General features: G+C 35.4%; 1 protein-coding gene across 1 annotated transcript in view; it reads left to right on the forward strand.

Moving 5' to 3' along the window:
* Positions 1–20,873, forward strand: part of DMD (dystrophin) — a 4,487,195-nt gene that overhangs the window by 1,694,171 nt on the left and 2,772,151 nt on the right. The window contains exon 18 of the mRNA XM_053707599.1: positions 19,226–19,349. Within this exon, the coding sequence (XP_053563574.1) occupies positions 19,226–19,349 (124 nt within the window). The remainder of the gene's footprint in view (positions 1–19,225; positions 19,350–20,873) is intronic.

A 20,873-nucleotide genomic window follows, 5' to 3' on the forward strand; every position in this document is an offset into this window, starting at 1 on the left:
TTTAATAAAATAGCAAAATCATTGAAAATTTCCACTATCAGGACAATAATTAAGACTTTCCAGTCAACTGGAAATGTTATGAATCAACTTGGAAGAGGACGTGTGCCAATATTGTCTCAATGCACTGTGAAGAGGATGGTTTTAGGGGCAAAATATCTCCAAGGATCATAGATGGAGAATTGCAGAAGTTAGTTGTGTCTTAGGGTCAGAAAGTCTCCAAAACTACTATCCAACTTCAGCTACATCACCACAAGTTGTTTGGAAGGGTTTAAAAAAAAAGCCTCTAGTCTCATCCAAAAACAAACTCAAGCATCTCCAGTTTGCCAGAAAGTACTGGAGCTTTAAATGGGATTGGGTTCTATGGTCAGATGAAACCAAACTAGAGCTTTTTGGCAATGAATACCAGTCGTGGGTTTGACACACACAAAGAGGTAGCCATGTGAAAAAGTACCTCATGCACACGGTTAAATGTGGTGGTGGCTCTTTAAAGTTTTGGGGCTGTTTTTCCACCAGAGGACCTGGACATTTTATTAGGATACATGGCATCATGGAACAAATATCAAAAGATATTAACCCCTTAATGACCACAGCACTTTTCCATTTTCTGTCCGTTTGGGACCAAGGCTATTTTTACATTTTTGAGATGTTTGTGTTTAGCTGTAATTTTCCTCTTACTCGTTTACTGTACCCACACATATTATATATTGTTTTTCTCGCCATTAAATGGACTTTCTAAAGATACCATTATTTTCATCATATCTTATAATTTACTATAAAACAAATTATAAAATATGAGGAAAAAATGGAAAAAAACACACTCTTTCTAACTTTGACCCCCAAAATCTGTTACACATCTACAACCACCAAAAAACAACCATGCTAAATAGTTTCTAAATTTTGTCCTGATTTTAGAAATACCCAATGTTTACATGTTTTTTGCTTTTTTTTGTAAACTATAGGGCCATAAATACAAGTAGCACTTTGCTATTTCCAAACCATTTCTTTTCAAAATTAGCGCTAGTTACATTAGAACACTGATATCTTTCAGGAATCTCTGAATATCCATTGACATGTATATATTTTTTTTTAGTAGACAATCCAAAGTATTGATCTAGGCCCATTTTGGTATATTTCATGCCACCATTTCACCGCCAAATGCAATCAAATACAAAAAATCGTTCACTTTTCACAAATTTTTTCACAAACTTTTGGTTTCTCACTGAAATTATTTACAAACAGCTTGTGCAATTATGGCATAAATGGTTGTAAATTCTTCTCTGGGATCCCCTTTGTTCAGAAATAGCAGACATATATGACTTTGGCGTTGCTTTTTGGTAATTAGAAGGCAGCTAAATGCCACTGCGCACCACACGTGTATTATGCCCAGCAGTGAAGGGGTTAATTAGGGAGCATGTAGGGAGCTTTTTGGGGTAGTTTTAGCTTTAGTGTAGTGTAGTAGACAACCCCAAGTATTGATCTAGGCCAATTTTGGTATATTTCATGCCACCATTTCACTGCCAAATGCGATCAAATTAAAAAAAAAACGTTAAATTTGTCTCAATTTTAGGTTTCTCACTGAAATTATTTACAAACAGCTTGTGCAATTATGGCACAAATGGTTGTAAATGCTTCTCTGGGATCCCCTTTGTTCAGAAATAGCAGACATATATGGCTTTGGCATTGCTTTTTGGTAATTAGAAGGCCTCTAAATGCTGCTGCGCATCACACGTGTATTATGGCTAGCAGTGAAGGGGTTAATTATGTAGCTTGTAGGGAGCTTGCAGGGTTAATTTTATCTTTAGTGTAGAGCTCAGCCTCCCACCTGAAACATCAGACCCCCTGATCCCTCCCAAACAGCTCTCTTCCCTCCTACACCCCACAATTATCCCCGCCATCTTAAGTACTGGCAGAAACTCTGCCAGTACTAAAATAAAAGGTATTTGGCCCTTTTTAAAAAAAAAAAAAAAAAAAGAAGCATATTTACATATGCTAATGTGTAGGATCCCCCCTTAGACCCCAACCTCACTGATCCCCCACCAAACAGCTCTCTAACCCTTCCCCTCTGCCTTAATGGGCGCCATCTTGGGTACTGGCAGCTGTCTGCCAGTACCCAGTTTTGTACAAAATGTGGCTTTTCTTAAAAAAAATTCCCTTTTCTGTAGTGTAGCTTTCCCCCCCACCAAGACCAACCCCCAACCCCTTCCAGATCCCTTAGATTAAATTTATAATGATGAAAATGTATTTATTTTTTTTTACTTTGAACTTTTTTTTTTCTGTAGTGTAGCGGTTCCCACCCGCTCCCGCCCGTGCACGCGCCCGCCCACCACCCCCCTGTGCACGCGCGCGCTCCCGCAGGTCCCGCCCTCGATCCCGCCCCCCTCCACTCCACACACAGCATCGATGGCCGCCCACCCGCCTCCCACGTAAGCTCCCACCCGCCAACGATACCGGCCACCGATGTCCGGTGCAGAGAGGGCCACGGAGTGGCTCTCTCTGCATCGGATGGCCAAGGGGGGTTATTGCAGGATGCCTCCATATCGAGGCATCACTGCAATAACCGGAAAGCAGCTGGAAGCGAGCAGGATCGCTTCCAGCTGCTTTCCAGACCAAGGACGTACGCCACACGTCCTCGGTCATTAACTGTATTTTTTTTGAGGACGTGTGGTGTACGTCCTTGGTCGTTAAGGGGTTAAATGAACACCTTAATGCCTCTGCCAGAAATCTTAAAATGGGCCTTGGTTGGATCTTCCAGCAGGACAATGATCCAAAACACACATCAAAATCAATACAAAAAAGGTTTACCAATCACAAAATAGTCTGATGACTTGAACCCCATAGAAAACCTGTTGGATAAACTGAAGAGGAGAGTCCACTATAGATGAATGGTCTCAGATTATTTGCCATGTCTTGTCCAGCCTCATTAGGCATTATAGTAAAAGACTCAGAGCTTTTATCTTGGCAAAGGGAGGTAGCACAAATTATTCACTAAAAGAGTGCCAATTATTGTGCCACACATATATTATTATATAATATTTTTTTATTTTTTTAATAAACCTGTGTTGTATTTGCAATTGTTTGTTATCCATGATAGCAGAGTATTTTTGTGTATTTGTTAATCAAAGTATCAAAAGGTTAAATAATAAAGGCAAATTTAAATGCCTTCAGTGCTCACATTTACTAAGTGTGCCAATATTAGTGGAGGGCTCTGTATGCTGCATCACTTTATGATTTAGCATATGATATTTTGTAACTTTAATATGTGTCTAGACTGAACTTACTTCCATGGAGCTTTCTTCATTATTACAATTCATAATTCATTTTGTTTTTGTTTCATACTGATTTAGTGACTTAGTTACAATGGGCTAGATAAGAAGTTGAAGCAAATGTTAGTGCTGATGTGCATTAACATTGCTCGAGTGCAATCAAAATAGCACTTTTTTTTCCTATTTTTTTTGCATATATTATGTCCAAACAGTCCAAATGTATTCTTTATCAATCGAGCAAATGGAGGCACACAGTAAACTCATATTTTACATTCCACTGTTCTTCACATAGGGCAATATGCTCTATGTATTTTGAAAAAGATATTCACATATATATGTATATATATATATATATATATATATATATATATATATATATTACAAAATAATCATCCAATTATATATAGAAATATTTATTTAAGAATAAGAAGAAAATATTTTTCTATGTGAAGAACATTAGAATGTGTAATATTTATATTTCATGTTGGGTTTAGCCTAAATGGGTTAGAGCAAGAGTATATACACATGCCCATACCCCTTTGATACCTTCCCAGTCCTATCTCATATCATATACCATATACATTTAATTCTGCCACAAAACTCTTTTTATATTGATAAACTTGTTTTTTTGTATGAAGTTATATATATAAATAGTTATATAAATATAATATAAATATAAATGAAATCCATTATTTCCATAGAATTTGTAAGCGATAACATTTTAATTCAGGGTTTAAAAAGCACTACATTTTACAGTGCTATTTTGGTTTCCACATGAGAATGATAGCTAATAGTGCTTTCTAAACTATCAGTTAAAAGGATAGGGCATGATAAAAAAAAGTTTTGATGCTCTGGTTGAAATATTTAATTTTTCACCTGTAATACCAGGTTGTGCCTAAATCTTTGGATGAGGTTGCATAAAAGATAGTGCACACTGCGGGCCACTTTTAATCTAAACCAATGTTAAACAATGCATAATATTGACATGTATAAGTATATATAACGATTTGTAATTTATTAAGCAGTGTTTATAACTACAGAGGCGCATGGTATTGAATGGTTGTAGTCTGTGTGCATATGCTGTGGTTCCACTGGGTGACTAGTATTTGCCTGCTAGTCTGAATCACACTAGTTTTCAAGTGTTTCTCTGTATAGTTATTTATATCCCACGCTGATCTAAACATTCTGTTCTTTATATGTTTAATGGTTTTCAATGTATTCCTGTACATTTGTACTACATACTTTATTCTTATACTTCATATTTTATACTTTATTGCCATATAGGTAGATGGACAATACTCTTGGTATCTTCACCCCAATTATTTTTCGCTTGTATATGGGTTTAAAAATACAGTATTACGGCAAATGGGTTGCCATGACAACAGAAATACACACTGAAATGGCTCACTTCATGGTTAAAAAATTAATAATAAGCACTTTTACACTAATAAGAAATAATAAAATCAATAATCCTACAAAACAAATGCTGCTGCCAACTATGAAGATAATGTTAAAATCTCTTAAAGAGACATAAACACATATTTATGGTTTTGGAGCTCAAAAGGTTAATTGCACATGCCTGTCAGCATCACTAGATGCTATCACAATGGATCTATCAACATACAGATCCTTCGACCTGGATGTAATCGCTAAACCTCTGAAATTACCATTTTGTCTCTCCTAATCCTGCATATTTGTTTTTGTATTACAAAGCATGTGGATTATCAACAAAGATAAATATTTAGTGTTGTTTTCTAGATGTAACAAATTTGAGCCTCAGCGGTATTAATGGAAGACACATTTTAGGATTGTCATCAGTGGAAAAACACACTGAAAATACTGTCCAAAGTTCAGAAATGTTAAATTCATGAAAGTTTTTATTGAATTCCCTGTTCCAGAAGCAGGATGAATTCAGTCTTCTGAGGTTTTGGAAGTGGAAGGTATAATCATCAGCTAGAATATATGGCAGATAAGACAATATTTAAAAATATGTTTAAATGAAAACTATTGAATAATATTGTACTACACAAGTGAGTTGATTTATTTTGAACAAAATGACTTTGTACTTTCTGAATATACAAATGAAAGAGAAAATAAATCATTAGCATTGTTTTTTTTAATTACAGTTAGCAGACTTTTTATTTGAAAGCATCATATCCTTTTGGCTGTAACTGTAACATATTTTTATGCAATCTGTGGTGGCTTAATCTAGCGTCCAAGGGGTTAAAACATACTTTATTTGTTCTCCAGTTCAGAATTACATATCAGCAGTAATACAAATATAAAATATCTTTATCATCCATGGCTTTTTATAACAGAGTTTATTCGTATATATGTTACATTAATATAATACATGTTCCTGATATATTGTGTATGACAATTAGTATTATTAAACACACAATTAATGTGCTTTAGTTTATGCCAATAATATTTATACTGGTATTTTATTGCTTAGCACCAGAGCTATTTTTCACTGACTAGATTCATTAATAACATTTTATGTGTGTGCAGTTAATATTGTAGCAGTATTTCATATAACTATTATGCTACCTATTATTTTAATTTAATATGATACTATGACATTTTAAAGTTACCTCAAGCCAAGGCAGTTAATGGGAAATACATTTAGATAGTTCTCCTGGTTTTAAATATTTATACTGTACATTTTAACTCTAAACAAATGACAATAAAGAATACTTAAATGTTTTTAATATTTAAAGGGCAATTTACAAAGAAAGCTCAAAGAAAGCATCAAATAAGGCCTAGATTATGACTGGAGTGCTATTTAGCTGGAACGTAAACTTTGCTAGACGGAAGCTTTTTGCGCACATCAGATAACGCCCGTATTACAAGTTGAAAGTAAACATTTTGCATGCGAGCCAAACCCGATGTGCGCTAACCAAATATTGGGACTGTATTAAGATATTCTCCCCATAGAAGTTAACGAAGAGTGCAGAAGAAAAAAAAACAACACTTATCGTTAGGGTGCTCACCAGACAGGAGTTTTAAATACTTAGAATTCCAATGTAAAACAAATAAGTACTTAAATATGTTTGTGCACACATCTATACATACATACTTACATACATATACAGGGAGTGCAGAATTATTAGGCAAATGAGTATTTTGACCACATCATCCTCTTTATGCATGTTGTCTTACTCCAAGCTGTATAGGCTCGAAAGCCTACTACCAATTAAGCATATTAGGTGATGTGCATCTCTGTAATGAGAAGGGGTGTGGTCTAATGACATCAACACCCTATATCAGGTGTGCATAATTATTAGGCAACTTCCTTTCCTTTGGCAAAATGGGTCAAAAGAAGGACTTGACAGGCTCAGAAAAGTCAAAAATAGTGAGATATCTTGCAGAGGGATGCAGCACTCTTAAAATTGCAAAGCTTCTGAAGCGTGATCATTGAACAATCAAGCGTTTCATTCAAAATAGTCAACAGGGTCGCAAGAAGCATGTGGAAAAACCAAGGCGCAAAATAACTGCCCATGAACTGAGAAAAGTCAAGAGTGCAACTGCCAAGATGCCACTTGCCACCAGTTTGGCCATATTTCAGATCTGCAACATCACTGGAGTGCCCAAAAGCACAAGGTGTGCAATACTCAGAGACATGGCCACGGTAAGAAAGGCTGAAAGACGACCACCACTGAACAAGACACACAAGCTGAAACGTCAAGACTTGGCCAAGAAATAGCTCAAGACTGATTTTTCTAAGGTTTTATGGACTGATGAAATGAGAGTGAGTCTTGATGGGCCAGATGGATGGGCCCATGGCTGGATTGGTAAAGGGCAGAGAGCTCCAGTCCGACTCAGACGCCAGCAAGGTGGAGGTGGAGTACTGGTTTGGGCTGGTATCATCAAAGATGAGCTTGTGGGGCCTTTTCGGGTTGAGGATGGAGTCAAGCTCAACTCCCAGTCCTACTGCCAGTTTCTGGAAGACACCTTCTTCAAGCAGTGGTACAGGAAGAAGTCTGCATCCTTCAAGAAAAACATGATTTTCATCCAGGACAATGCTCCATCACACGCGTCCAAGTACTCCACAGCGTGGCTGGCAAGAAAGGGTATAAAAGAAGAAAATCTAATGACATGGCCTCCTTGTTCACCTGATCTGAACCCCATTGAGAACCTGTGGTCCATCATCAAATGTGAGATTTACAAGGAGGGAAAACAGTACACCTCTCTGAACAGTGTCTGGGAGGCTGTGGTTGCTGCTGCACGCAATGTTGATGGTGAACAGATAAAAACACTGACAGAATCCATGGATGGCAGGCTTTTGAGTGTCCTTGCAAAGAAAGGTGGCTATATTGGTCACTGATTTGTTTTTGTTTTGTTTTTGAATGTCAGAAATGTATATTTGTGAATGTTGAGATGTTATATTGGTTTCACTGGTAAAAATAAATAATTGAAATGGGTATATATTTGTTTTTTGTTAAGTTGCCTAATAATTATGCACAGTAATAGTCACCTGCACACACAGATATCCCCCTAAAATAGCTATAACTAAAAACAAACTAAAAACTACTTCCAAAACTATTCAGCTTTTATATTAATGAGTTTTTTGGGTTCATTGAGAACATGGTTGTTGTTCAATAATAAAATTAATCCTCAAAAATACAACTTGCCTAATAATTCTGCACTCCCTGTATATATATATATTTATATATATATATATATATATATATATATACATACATATACATACAGGCACACACATATTTAGACAAGTCTTTGTATACGTATATATACATACATATATATATTAAAGCCTTTTGCAGACCTTTTTTTAAACACCTTATACAATCTATAGTTTAGCCCTTAAAACTTTTTTATTGATTTTTAAAAAATATTTTTTATCAGACAATGTTAATATGAGTGTAACTGTACTTTAATGTGTATTTATTTTGTGTTTCATTCAACAGTTTTTTCTTCCCCTATCCTTTGTGCGAGCTCTGAAGTAATGCTAACCCGACACATATAAATCGTACGTAAATCATGATTGTGCTCGAGCAAAAGCAATACTTTCAACTCATAGTACATGCGCATTTCCCGTCTTGCCCAAAAAACTATGAAAAACCTGATAACACTTGTTCTCTGCAGTTAGCATGCCACTCGTAATCTAGCCCTAAATGTGTCGCAAAACTAATGGGGTTTTTTAATTTTAAATAGAGGTAAAGCCATTGCACGGCTGTCATAAAGTGATATGGGTTTTTTTGTGTGGGTTTGTCTCAATGCAGAGGATTTCTTACTTTTTTCTTCATCTGCAATGATTTGTAAGCACCTTAAATTGACGTTACCCAAATGATTAGCGCTGGGGAATCTTTTGTCGCTCTACAAATAACCAATAAGAATGAAATGAATGAATCACTTGAAAGTGATGCAGCCTGTCTGTAAAAAGCTATGTAAAAAGGAAGAAAATGCCCTCAATAGCCACATCCTTTTGTAAAGTAACCTATTAGAATGCAAGTTTCAGGATTTGTAAAGGAGCATGCGTCTGGCATGTGCAGGTACAGTTGCTATATTTTCCTTCTCAGTTTAAGGATGTTTACTATGAAATTTTATTAGATAATTGTGACATTCCACAAAATCACAGTAAAGCAAAGTATGACTCTAAATGAAAACTAACTGGTCATACAGCATTTACTCTGATGAGCTTAAAAAATACCCGGATAGCAAGTTATATACATGCGAGTCTAGGGTATATAGATCCTTCTCAAGGATTGACTTTTTTCTAGTCTTGGACTCCCTCCTAAGAGATGATACCAAGTCAGATATACATGACATAGTACTTTCAGATCACTCTCCCCTATCGTTAGTAATAGGTGCCCAGATAGGTCAAAAAGTCATGAACAATTTTTATTTTCCAAAACATATGATAAATAATGTCTCGTTTCATAATTGGCTTAAAAATAAATGGATAGAATATAGTATTAATAATAAAAACTATGTAGATAGACTGGAGGTCTTTTGGGAGGCTGCAAAAGCATTCCTTAGGGGGGAGATAAAAGCTTACATGATACTGACCAAAAAGAAATTTAAGGCACGAGAATTACAGTTGGCCAATACAGTGACTAAGGCATACCAAAAATATATAAATACCCCACTCAGAAAATACTGGAACAAATATAAGGTAGCAAGACAAAATAGAGATCTGTTTCTCTCCACTAAAATAAATAATGAGGAGATTAGAATGAATGCACGTTACACTGGACATTATGGGAGGTCAGCCAAATATCTTGCAAGACTAGACAGGGCAAGAAAAAAGAATAACATAATTGAAAAAATCAGTACGGGAGATCAATGCTATACACAACCTAGCGATATCCAAATGTTTTTTCTAGATTATTTTAAAAATATATATTCTGCCAAAGCAATAGACCCCCATAGTAATACACTTTTTTGGGAGAATATTTCTTGTCCTAGGGTTACATCAGAACAGGTTGCCTTAATTAATGAGCCTATCTCCATGTCTGAAGTTTTAAAAGCCATAGAGGAAGCTAAACAAGGAAAGGCCCCTGGGCCTGCGGAATTCTATCGAATACTTAAATCAGAAATTGTTCCTATGTTAACATGTTTGTTTAATGAATACTATATGGACGGAAAAACAATGTCACGGTTCTTCTCTGCGTCAATCATCACTCTTATTCTCAAAAAAGATAAGAATCCATCAGATCCAGGGTCATACAGACCGATCTCTTTATTAAATACAGACTATAAATTGCTTACCTCTATAATTGCTAATCGTTTAAGAACATCTCTACAAGAAATTATACACCCAGATCAAGCAGGTTTCATGATAAACAGATCTTCTACGAAGAATATTCGGAAAACCTACATGATCCTAGAACATTTTTGGAATAGGTTCTCGCGAGATAAAATTGTACCTAAATTTGATCTTGCTATGATGATGGTTGATGCCGAGAAGGCCTTTGACTCCATAATATGGGAGCATTTATTTAATGCTTTGACTAGCTTCGGCTTCTGTGGTAAGTTGATGAATTTTATCTGACTTTTATATAACTATCCAATATCAACAATTATGATTAACAATAGCCAAACTCCCTTTTTTAAGTTAGAAAGAGGGACGCATTAGGGATGCCCCCTCTCCCCTCTCCTTTTCAACATAGCCATGGAGCCCTTAGCAATTCATTTGAGACAAGAACTGAAAGGAATAGAATTTGGGAATCAAAAATGTGTGTTATCACTATATGCCAATGACTTATTATTATATTTTGAAAACACTAGTGTAAATATACCCATAGCTATAAAGTCACTGCATTTATTTGGGGCTATTTCAGAGTATAAGATCAATACCTCAAAAACTGAGATTTTATGGATTTATAAAAATAAAGATAGTTTGAAGCAGCATAATTTGAAGGAGGTAAAGAGCTTTAGATATTTAGGAATTATTTTACATAGAGACCCGAATATGTGGTATAAGTTGAACTATACACCTTGTTTTTCTAAGATATTTGCGAAATTGCGTCAATGGTCTTTTTTTCTGATTTCCCTTTCTGCCAAAGTAATGATGATTAAAACTATTGTTTTCCCTCAAATAACTTATATAATGAATAATCTTCCACTATATATTAAAGATCAGGATGTTAGATCTTTTTACCAGGCATGTGCCAAATTTCTCTGGATCAATTCCAGACACATGCTCTCAATAACCAAATTATCAGTTTTGAAAGATTCTGTGGGCTTAGCATTTCCCGATATAAAGGCTTATAACCTTGCTATCCTTGCTAGACATGGAGTTGATTGGTTGTTATCAGCTAATTACCTGACAAATTTAACAATAGAAGAGAATCTTATACAACCTCTCTCCCTTAAAGCTATATTACACTATCCATACTTACAACTAGCGGATAGTATCAAGAAAACATATAGTATATTTAATGTGGTCAAGGCTTGGCAACAACTATGTGCGCATCTCCACATTAACTTCCGGATCTCCTCTTTCCTGCCCATTAGAGGAAATCCTGATTTTATACCTGGTCGACAGTATGTGATCTTTAAACGCTGGGCAGAAAAAGGTCTAACTAATTTAATGCAGCTAGTTGACGAAAGATCTCATATAAGAACATTTGATGAGATAGCTACTAGATATAACATATCAAATAAAGACTTTTATGCATACTTGCAAGTCCGGCATTTTATTAATAAAAAACTAAAGTTTGGCAGTTGGTCAGAGAATTTTGAGAAAATTGGGGACTTCATAAACATATATAGGCAGGGGAATCGATCAATCTCCCTATTGTATAAGATACTCTTGGCCAAGCAGGGCCAATTAAATATAGAGCAACTGTCAGCATATTGCTCAAAATATTTTGAAGAGAGTAACTATGATAATATCAAGAAAGGTCTTCTGTGGATAACCACGGCTTCTCTACGTTCCACATGGAAAGAATCACATTTAAAGCTCCTTAACAATACCTATATCTCACCAAAGAGACTTGCTAAATGGAATATATGCCATTTAGGTTGTTGCTATAAATGCTCTAGCCCGGGGGCTGACTTGCTTCACTGCTTTTGGTTTTGCCCTAAAACATGACAATTCAGGCAGAAAGTTAACTACTGGTAAGATAAGCATGTATTAAATTTTCCTTCTTTTACGCCAATTAGAATCTTTCTGCTCTATACAGAGGATGGAAATCGGGGTATTATTAACACTATAATTTTACTGGTCCGTAATTTGATTCTGAGAAATTGGAAGAGTAAAAAGGCCCCTTCATTCCGGGCATTTATTGAAGCACTTAAATCACAAATTATTTTTAAACAACATAATATAATAAATGTACAGAACAGACAAATCCAAAACTTCTTTAATAACTGGTTGGGGATCATTCAATCATTCTCCATCTCTACACAATACATACTGACTAAAAAGTTTCATAAATCGGATTATTTTGAGGTCTTTTTCCAAGCTCTTGGTATTAAAGCTGGTACTGGAGATTTTGTGTATAGACCAATATTGAGGGGTTGAGGGGGAGAGGAGAGAGAGAGAGGGTAGGGGTTGGTTCTTCCCCCCTTTTTTTTTTCTCTCGTCTTAATCTCCTGGTACTCGAATATGTACACTTAAACGTGCCATGATCCTATGTTTACTTTCTAAATTATGTTCTGTAAAGTTTGTTGCATAGAAAAGAAGGGAATAGGGAAAGGGGAATAGGATAGAAAAAAGAGAAAAATCCCAGTAGTATATGCATAGAATCAAGAGAACCACTTTGGGGTAAAATTTAATGTTGTATAAAGTCCAGAATGTTATAATTATATCCGTTGATTCTAGATTGGCTTTTTATGTAATGCTATATGTGGCCCTGCGTGGCGCAATAACTATAATGTGATTTATTTTTTCTTTTTTATGGCATGTACCACTGGTTATAAATAAAAAAAATTAAAAATTAAAACATACTTTATTTGTTCTCCATTTCAGAATTACATATCAGCAGTAATACAAATATGAAATATCTTTATCATCCATGGCTTTTTATAACAGATTTTATTCGTATATATGTTACATTACTACAGGGAGTGCAGAATTATTAGGCAAGTTGTATTATTGAGGATTAATTTTATTATTGAACAACAACCATGTTCTCAATGAACCCAAAAAACATAATTATTAGGCAACTTAACAAAAAACAAATATATACCCATTTCAATTATTTATTTTTACCAGTGAAACCAATATAACATCTCAACATTCACAAATATACATTTCTGACATTCAAAAACAAAACAAAAACAAATCAGTGACCAATATAGCCACCTTTCTTTGCAAGGACACTCAAAAGCCTGCCATCCATGGATTCTGTCAGTGTTTTGATCTGTTCACCATCAACATTGTGTGCAGCAGCAACCACAGCCTCCCAGACACTGTTCAGAGAGGTGTACTTTTTTCCCTCCTTGTAAATCTCACATTTGATGATGGACCACAGGTTCTCAATGGGGTTCAGATCAGGTGAACAAGGAGGCCATGTCATTAGATTTTCTTCTTTTATACCCTTTCTTGCCAGCCATGCTGTGGAGTACTTGGACGCGTGTGATGGAGCATTGTCCTGCATGAAAATCATGTTTTTCTTGAAGGATGCAGACTTCTTCCTGTACCACTGCTTGAAGAAGGTGTCTTCCAGAAACTGGCAGTAGGACTGGGAGTTGAGCTTGACTCCATCCTCAACCCGAAAAGGCCCTACAAGCTCATTTTTGATGATACCAGCCCAAACCAGTACTCCACCTCCACCTTGCTGGCGTCTGAGTCGGACTGGAGCTCTCTGCCCTTTACCAATCCAGCCACGGGCCCATCCATCTGGCCCATCAAGACTCACTCTCATTTTATCAGTCCATAAAACCTTAGAAAAATCAGTCTTGAGATATTTCTTGGCCCAGTCTTGACGTTTCAGCTTGTGTGTCTTGTTCAGTGGTGGTCGTCTTTCAGCCTTTCTTACCTTGGCCATGTCTCTGAGTATTGCACACCTTGTGCTTTTGGGCACTCCAGTGATGTTGCAGCTCTGAAATATGGCCAAACTGGTGGCAAGTGGCATCTTGGCAGCTGCACGCTTGACTTTTCTCAGTTCATGGGCAGTTATTTTGCGCCTTGGTTTTTCCACACGCTTCTTGCGACCCTGTTGACTATTTTGAATGAAACGCTTGATTGTTCGATGATCACACTTCAGAAGCTTTGCAATTTTAAGAGTGCTGCATCCCTCTGCAAGATATCTCACTATTTTTGACTTTTCTGAGCCTGTCAAGTCCTTCTTTTGACCCATTTTGCCAAAGGAAAGGAAGTTGCCTAATAATTATGCACACCTGATATAGGGTGTTGATGTCATTAGACCACACCCCTTCTCATTACAGAGATGCACATCACCTAATATGCTTAATTGGTAGTAGGCTTTCGAGCCTATACAGCTTGGAGTAAGACAACATGCATAAAGAGGATGATGTGGTCAAAATACTCATTTGCCTAATAATTCTGCACTCCCTGTATAATACATGTTCCTGATATATTGTGTATGACAATTAGTATTATTAAACACACAAATAATGTGCTTTAGTTTATGCCAATAATATTTATACTGGTATTTTATTGCTTAGCACCAGAGCTATTTTTCACTGACTGTATTCATTAATAACATTTTATGTGTGTGCAGTTAATATTGTAGCACTATTTCATATAACTATTATGCTACCTATTATTTTAATTTAATATGATACAATGACATTTTAAAGTTACCTCAAGCCAAGGCAGTTAATGGGAAATAAATTTAGATAGTTCTCCTGGTTTTAAATATTTATACTGTACATTTTAACTCTAAACAAATGACAATAAAGAATACTTAAATATTTTTAATATTTAAAGGGCAATTTACAAAGAAAGCTCAAAGAAAGCATCAAATAAGGCCTAGATTATGACTGGAGTGCTATTTAACTGGAATGTAAACTTTGCTAGACGGAAGCTTTTTGCGCACATCAGATAACGCGCGTATTAAGTTGAAAGTAAACATTTTGCATGCGAGCCAAACCCGATGTTCGCTAACCAAATATTGGGACTGTGTTAATATATTCTCCCCATAGAAGTTAACGAAGAGTGCAGAAGAAAAAAAAACAACACTTATCGCTAGGGTGCTCACCAGACAGGAGTTTTAAATACTTAGAATTCCAATGTAAAACAAATAAGTACTTAAATATATTTGTGCACACATCTATACATACATACTTACATACATATATATATATATATATATATATATATATATATACATACAGGCACACACATATTTAGACAAGTCTTTGTATACGTATATATACATACATATATATATATATATTAAAGCCTTTTGCAGACCTTTTTTTAAACACCTTATACAATCTATAGTTTAGCCCTTAGAACTTTTTTATTGATTTTTAAAAAATATTTTTTATCAGACAATGTTAATATGAGTGTAACTGTACTTTAATGTGTATTTATTTTGTGCTTAATGCAACAGTTTTTTCTTCCCCTATCCTTTGTGCGAGCTCTGAAGTAATGCTAACCCGACACGTATAAATTGTACGTAAATCATGATTGTGCTCGAGCAAAAGCAATACTTTCAACTCATAGTACATGCGCATTTCCCGTCTTGCCCAAAAAACTATGAAAAACCTGATAACACTTGTTCTCTGCAGTTAGCACGCCACTCGTAATCTAGCCCTAAATGTGTCGCAAAACTTTTTAATTTTAAATAGAGGTAAAGCCGTTGCACGGCTGTCATAAAGTGATATGGGTTTTTTTTTGTGTGGGTTTATCTCAATGCAGAGGATTTCTTACTTTTTTCTTCATCTGCAATGATTTGTAAGCACCTTAAATTGACGTTACCCAAATGATTAGCGCTGGGGAATCTTTTGTCGCTCTACAAATAACCGATAAGAATGAAATGAATGAATCACTTGAAAGTGATGCAGCTTGTCTGTAAAAAGCTATGTAAAAAGGAAGAAAATGCCCTCAATAGCCACATCCTTTTGTAAAGTAACCTATTAGAATGCAAGTTTCAGGATTTGTAAAGGAGCATGCGTCTGGCATGTGCAGGTACAGTTGCTATATTTTCCTCCTCAGTTTAAGGATGTTTACTATGAAATTTTATCAGATAATTGTGACATTCCCAAAATCACAGTAAAGCAAAGTATGACTCTAAATGAAAACTAACTGGTCATACAGCATTTACTCTGATGAGCTAAAAAAATACTTATTTAGATAGAGATGCTTATGGGATGTTTTCTAGTCATCATTTTACAAATGCACTGCATCACTTTCAAATTAATCATCATTTGTGTAACGTGTCACTTTAAGGCACTTGGAACTCAATTCAGATGATCAAAAAATAATAAATCATCCCCTGTATTGAGTGAATCCCTATTCCTCCTATCACCTTATCCCTTTTTATGCTCTCACAAAACTCCCACTGCAACTGAAACCTATGCCTGGTGACCTGGCTAACCACTACACTAACCGTAACCATGACTACCTGGGTAAACCCCACAGCAATCATATACATAAATATTTTTAATTTGCTCCCCAATGCTGTGTGACTAGGTTATTTATCATGTTGGTTATTTATCATGTCGCACAGCATGAGAACGAGGCTCCCATTGGAGCCTATGGAAGCATTCTCTCATGAGTGCAAAGATCCAGGCAATGCGTATTTCATACATATTTATACATATTGTGCTTAAAGGAATAGTGTAGTTAAAATTAAACTTTCATGATTCATATGGAGGGGCATATTTATCAAGCTCCGTTTGGAGCTTGATGCCCCTTTTTTGGCTCGCTGGAAACAGAAGTTATAAAGCAGTGGTCTAAAGACCACTGCTCCATAACTTGTCTGCCTGCTCTGAGGCCACAGACAGAAATCAACCCGATCGAATACGATTGGGTTGATTGACAACCCCTGCTAGCGGATGATTGTCTGCAAATCTGCAGGGGGCGGCATTGCACCAGCAGTTCATAAGCACTCCTGGTGCAATGATAAATGCTGATAACGTCTGCTGTCAGCATTTATCGATGTGCAGCGGACATGATACACTACTTCGTATCATGTCCACTCGCACATTAATAAATATGCCCCAGAGCATGCAATTTTAAGTTAAGCAACTTTCTAATTTACTCCTATTATCAAATTTTCTCCATTCTCTTGGCTTTTTTATTTGAATGTAAGCATAGGACCCAGCACATTTTTGGTTCAGCACCTGGGTAGCATTTGTTTATTGGTGGCTACATTTAGACACCAATAAGAAAGCTCTAAATGGGCCAGCTCCTATGCTTACATAATTGCTTTTTCAAATAAAGATACCAAGAGAATGTTGCTTAAAATTGCCTGCTCTATCCGAATCATGAAAGTTTAATTTTGACTACACTATTCCTTTGACTTATAATATCAGAGCACATTTGCGTTCGCTGGTGGAGCGCAAAAATCACACTCGTGAAAGTGCAATTGTGCGCTCCACTTATAATCTAGGCGATTATAAGTAGTAAGTTATGTATTGCACTAACAGTGCTAGAAACACCTGTAATAGTGTTAAGGTAAGAATATATGTGCAATAAAAAGCAACAAACATCTTAAAGGGACACTGAACCCAAATTTGTTCTTTCATGATTCAGATAGAGCATGACATTTTAAGCAACTTTATAATGTACTCCTGTTATCAATTTTTCTTCATTCTCTTGCTATCTTTTTTTTTCTTAAAAGCAGGAATGTAAATCTTAGCAGCCAGCCCATTTTAGGTTCAGCACCATGGATAGTGCTTGCTTATTAGAGGCTTACATTTACCCACCAATAAGCAAGCATAACCCAGGTTCTCAACCAAAAATGGGCTGGCTCCTATGCATCACATTCCGGCTTTTTAAATAAAGATAGCAAGAGAACAAAGAAAAATTGATAATAGGAGTATATTAGAAATTTGCTTAAAATTGCATGCTCTATCTGAAGCATTAAATATTTTTTTGGGGGGGGTTAGTGTCTTTAATGTATTTCATTCATATTTATACATATTAAATGGAAATGAAAGGGTTTTTTTTGGAAATTATTTTTTAAAAGTGATTTAAAGGGATATAGTATATGACATAGTATATGACTTTGTCGAGTAATTTTAATGTACTTTACATGGGGTAAGTATAGGGCTATCCCAAGATTTGCTAAACATTCAAATACTTTTGTATTCCCTACTTTTAGAAGATAGCATTCTTAACATATGAAAATTTTAAAATCCAACCTTAATACCATTTATTTAAAGGCCTTCAAGCTTTAGTGCACCTTCAGGTTGGCACTTGAGTGAAAGCTGACATAAGTTTTTTAGCGCACCTGCACTATCCAACATTCATATTAGCACTCCCTAGACTTTCGCTCGAACACTAAAATATTACTTTGAACTTGTAATCTAAGTGCAAAAATAAAAGTGCAATTGATTTATTTTAGCACTGCTAAAGCACAATAACATTAATATGTTTTTGCTCCACTTGGCCTAAATAATTGAGAACTCATTTAAAAAATTTAAATGCAAATCAAAACATTTTTCATTCTTAGATAAACTTTAATTTCCCATTATTTATTATAGCAAATAAACCAACTGAAGTAAGTAACAAAAAGAGAGACAAGAAGAGCACCTCCTAGAATAGCCGATATGGTATATGGATATATAGATATGGGAAAAATTAATACTCAAACTTCCCGAAGGCAAAGATAATGCCTAGGTACATAGACTGAGAACTCACAGTGCCCCAGCGCACTGCATTTCAGGGAAGGCTGCTCCTTTCAATACGAGGTATTAGCTAAACATTCAGCAAGAAGTACTGATGCAGTGCGGTGATAAAAGTGACTCCAAAAAATGCTCAAGATGTAGCTATATTAAAAAAGTGTATATTTGTTTAAAAACAGAATAAACAAATTATGGACAATAATTAAAAACAATAGTCCATAGAATGCAACGCGTTTCTCGGCGTCTACTGTGCCGTTTCCTCAGGAGCGAGTTGCATTCTATTTGCTATTGTTTTTAATCATTGTCCCTAGATTGTTTATTCTGTTTTTTAAACAAATATACAGGTTTTAATATACATCCTGAGCATTTTTTTGGAGAAGCTTTTATCATCGCACTGCATCAGTACTACTTGCTGGATGTTTAGTGAGCAGGGCCACTATAATAGCCCTGCCTGCGCGAATAGCACTTGTTTGTGCTTTTGAAAGTGTGAGTACCTTTTCTACCATTTGGGCACCATTGGGTCGACACTATTTGATTTATCTGCACTAGGAGACACCCTTTTCATTTGCTTTTTTTTCTGACTTAAGTAACAATATATTATTCTTTGATAACCATATGGCATACTGATGATATATAAATGAAGCCATCATTTTTATGTCATTCATGTTTCTTTGCTTTTTCTATTTTTGCAACTAAAGTTTATGTTGTTGTTCTGTTAATTTTAGATTTGATGTGGATTTAACAGAACTTCATAGCTGGATGACACGATCTGAAGCACTTCTGCAAAGCTCTGAATTTGCAATCTTCAGAAAAGAAGGAGACTTCACTGACCTCACAAAGAAAGTTAAAGTAAGATTCACTATCTTTTATCATAATCAGTAAAATACAGTTTTGTGTAGAACACTTATAAATATTTTAATTATATAAATTGTTAATGTACCACGTTATGTGTAAAGGATATGAAATAATGTACAAACTCAGGGCTATGTAGAGGACATAAAATAGCTAAAACATTTAGACGAGATATTATATATCATTGTGTAAACGATTGTCAGGGTCCTTAGAAACAGTACAGATTAGGAGCCAGTTTCACACATGTAAACCAACTAGATGTTCCTAAAGGTGTCAAGAAATCTTACAATTGATTTTAATACTTATCACTATAGTAATTGTAAACATTAAACACAGTGAATGCACTAGAAGTGTAAGTTAAAGGGATGGTGTACTGTAATATTGTGTTTCCTATTACTTATACCAGCAGCAGAGTATAACATGTACAATAATGTGTTTCCTTCAGGTTAATTTTTGTATAGGAAATAGCTCGTATTGGTCTTTAAAACAACAACGCATTAAGGGCCAGATTATGAGTAATAATATTTAATAATTCCGTTCTCACACTAACTCCACTAAAATTAAGCTTTTTGCATGTTACAGGTATTGTTCATATTACAAGTTAAAAGCAAAAAAAATTTGCTACAAAGCTAACCCAATGCACACAAAAAGTCGAAGTTAGAATATAGTGAATGTATTACTGTATTTCCCTATAGAAGTCAATGGAGCCAAAAAGTGTCCATGCATAAACCTGATCACATCACATATTCTCAAGTGCGCAAACCCAAAATTAAAATATTAATATTTTACATTCCAATGTTCTATTTATTCATAAATAGATATTTCTACATAGATGATGTTTTTTGGTACAATATGTCTGTAAATACATATGTACACATATAAATATGTATGTACACACACACACACACACACACACACATATATATATATATATATATATATATATATATATATATATATATATATATATAGAATGAAGACAATTGCACTCTCGGGATTTATAAATAACAAGGGGTGAATATCTCAAAATGTCATGCAGTAAACAGTTTTGTTATTTGCAAATCCAGAGAGTGCAATTGTCTTCATTCAATATGTATTATTATGTTTACACCATGGTACATTGTAGACTATTGGATAGTGAGAGTGCTGTATCTTTCGGTTACTAAATATATATATACAGAGAGAGAGAGAGAGAGAGAGAGTGTGAGAGAGAGATGCAAATTTATGTAACACCTGAGACCTCATAGCTTTAAGCCCATATAACTTTTTTGTGCAATATTTTTCTTAAAATAATTTTTATTAGATGTTGTTATTATGCGGTCAATGTATCATATCCACTGCACATCGATAAATGCAATTTGTCAGTGCACCAGCAGTTCTTGTGAACTTCTGGTGCAATACCGCCCCCTGCAGATTTGCAGCCAATCGGCCTCTAGCAGGGGGTGTCAATCAACCCGATCGTATACAGAGCAGGCGGATAGGTTATGGAGGCTCTCCAGAAACACAGGGCATCATGCTTCG

Source organism: Bombina bombina, chromosome 3 (assembly GCF_027579735.1).
Source record: "Bombina bombina isolate aBomBom1 chromosome 3, aBomBom1.pri, whole genome shotgun sequence".
NCBI lineage: Eukaryota > Metazoa > Chordata > Amphibia > Anura > Bombinatoridae > Bombina > Bombina bombina.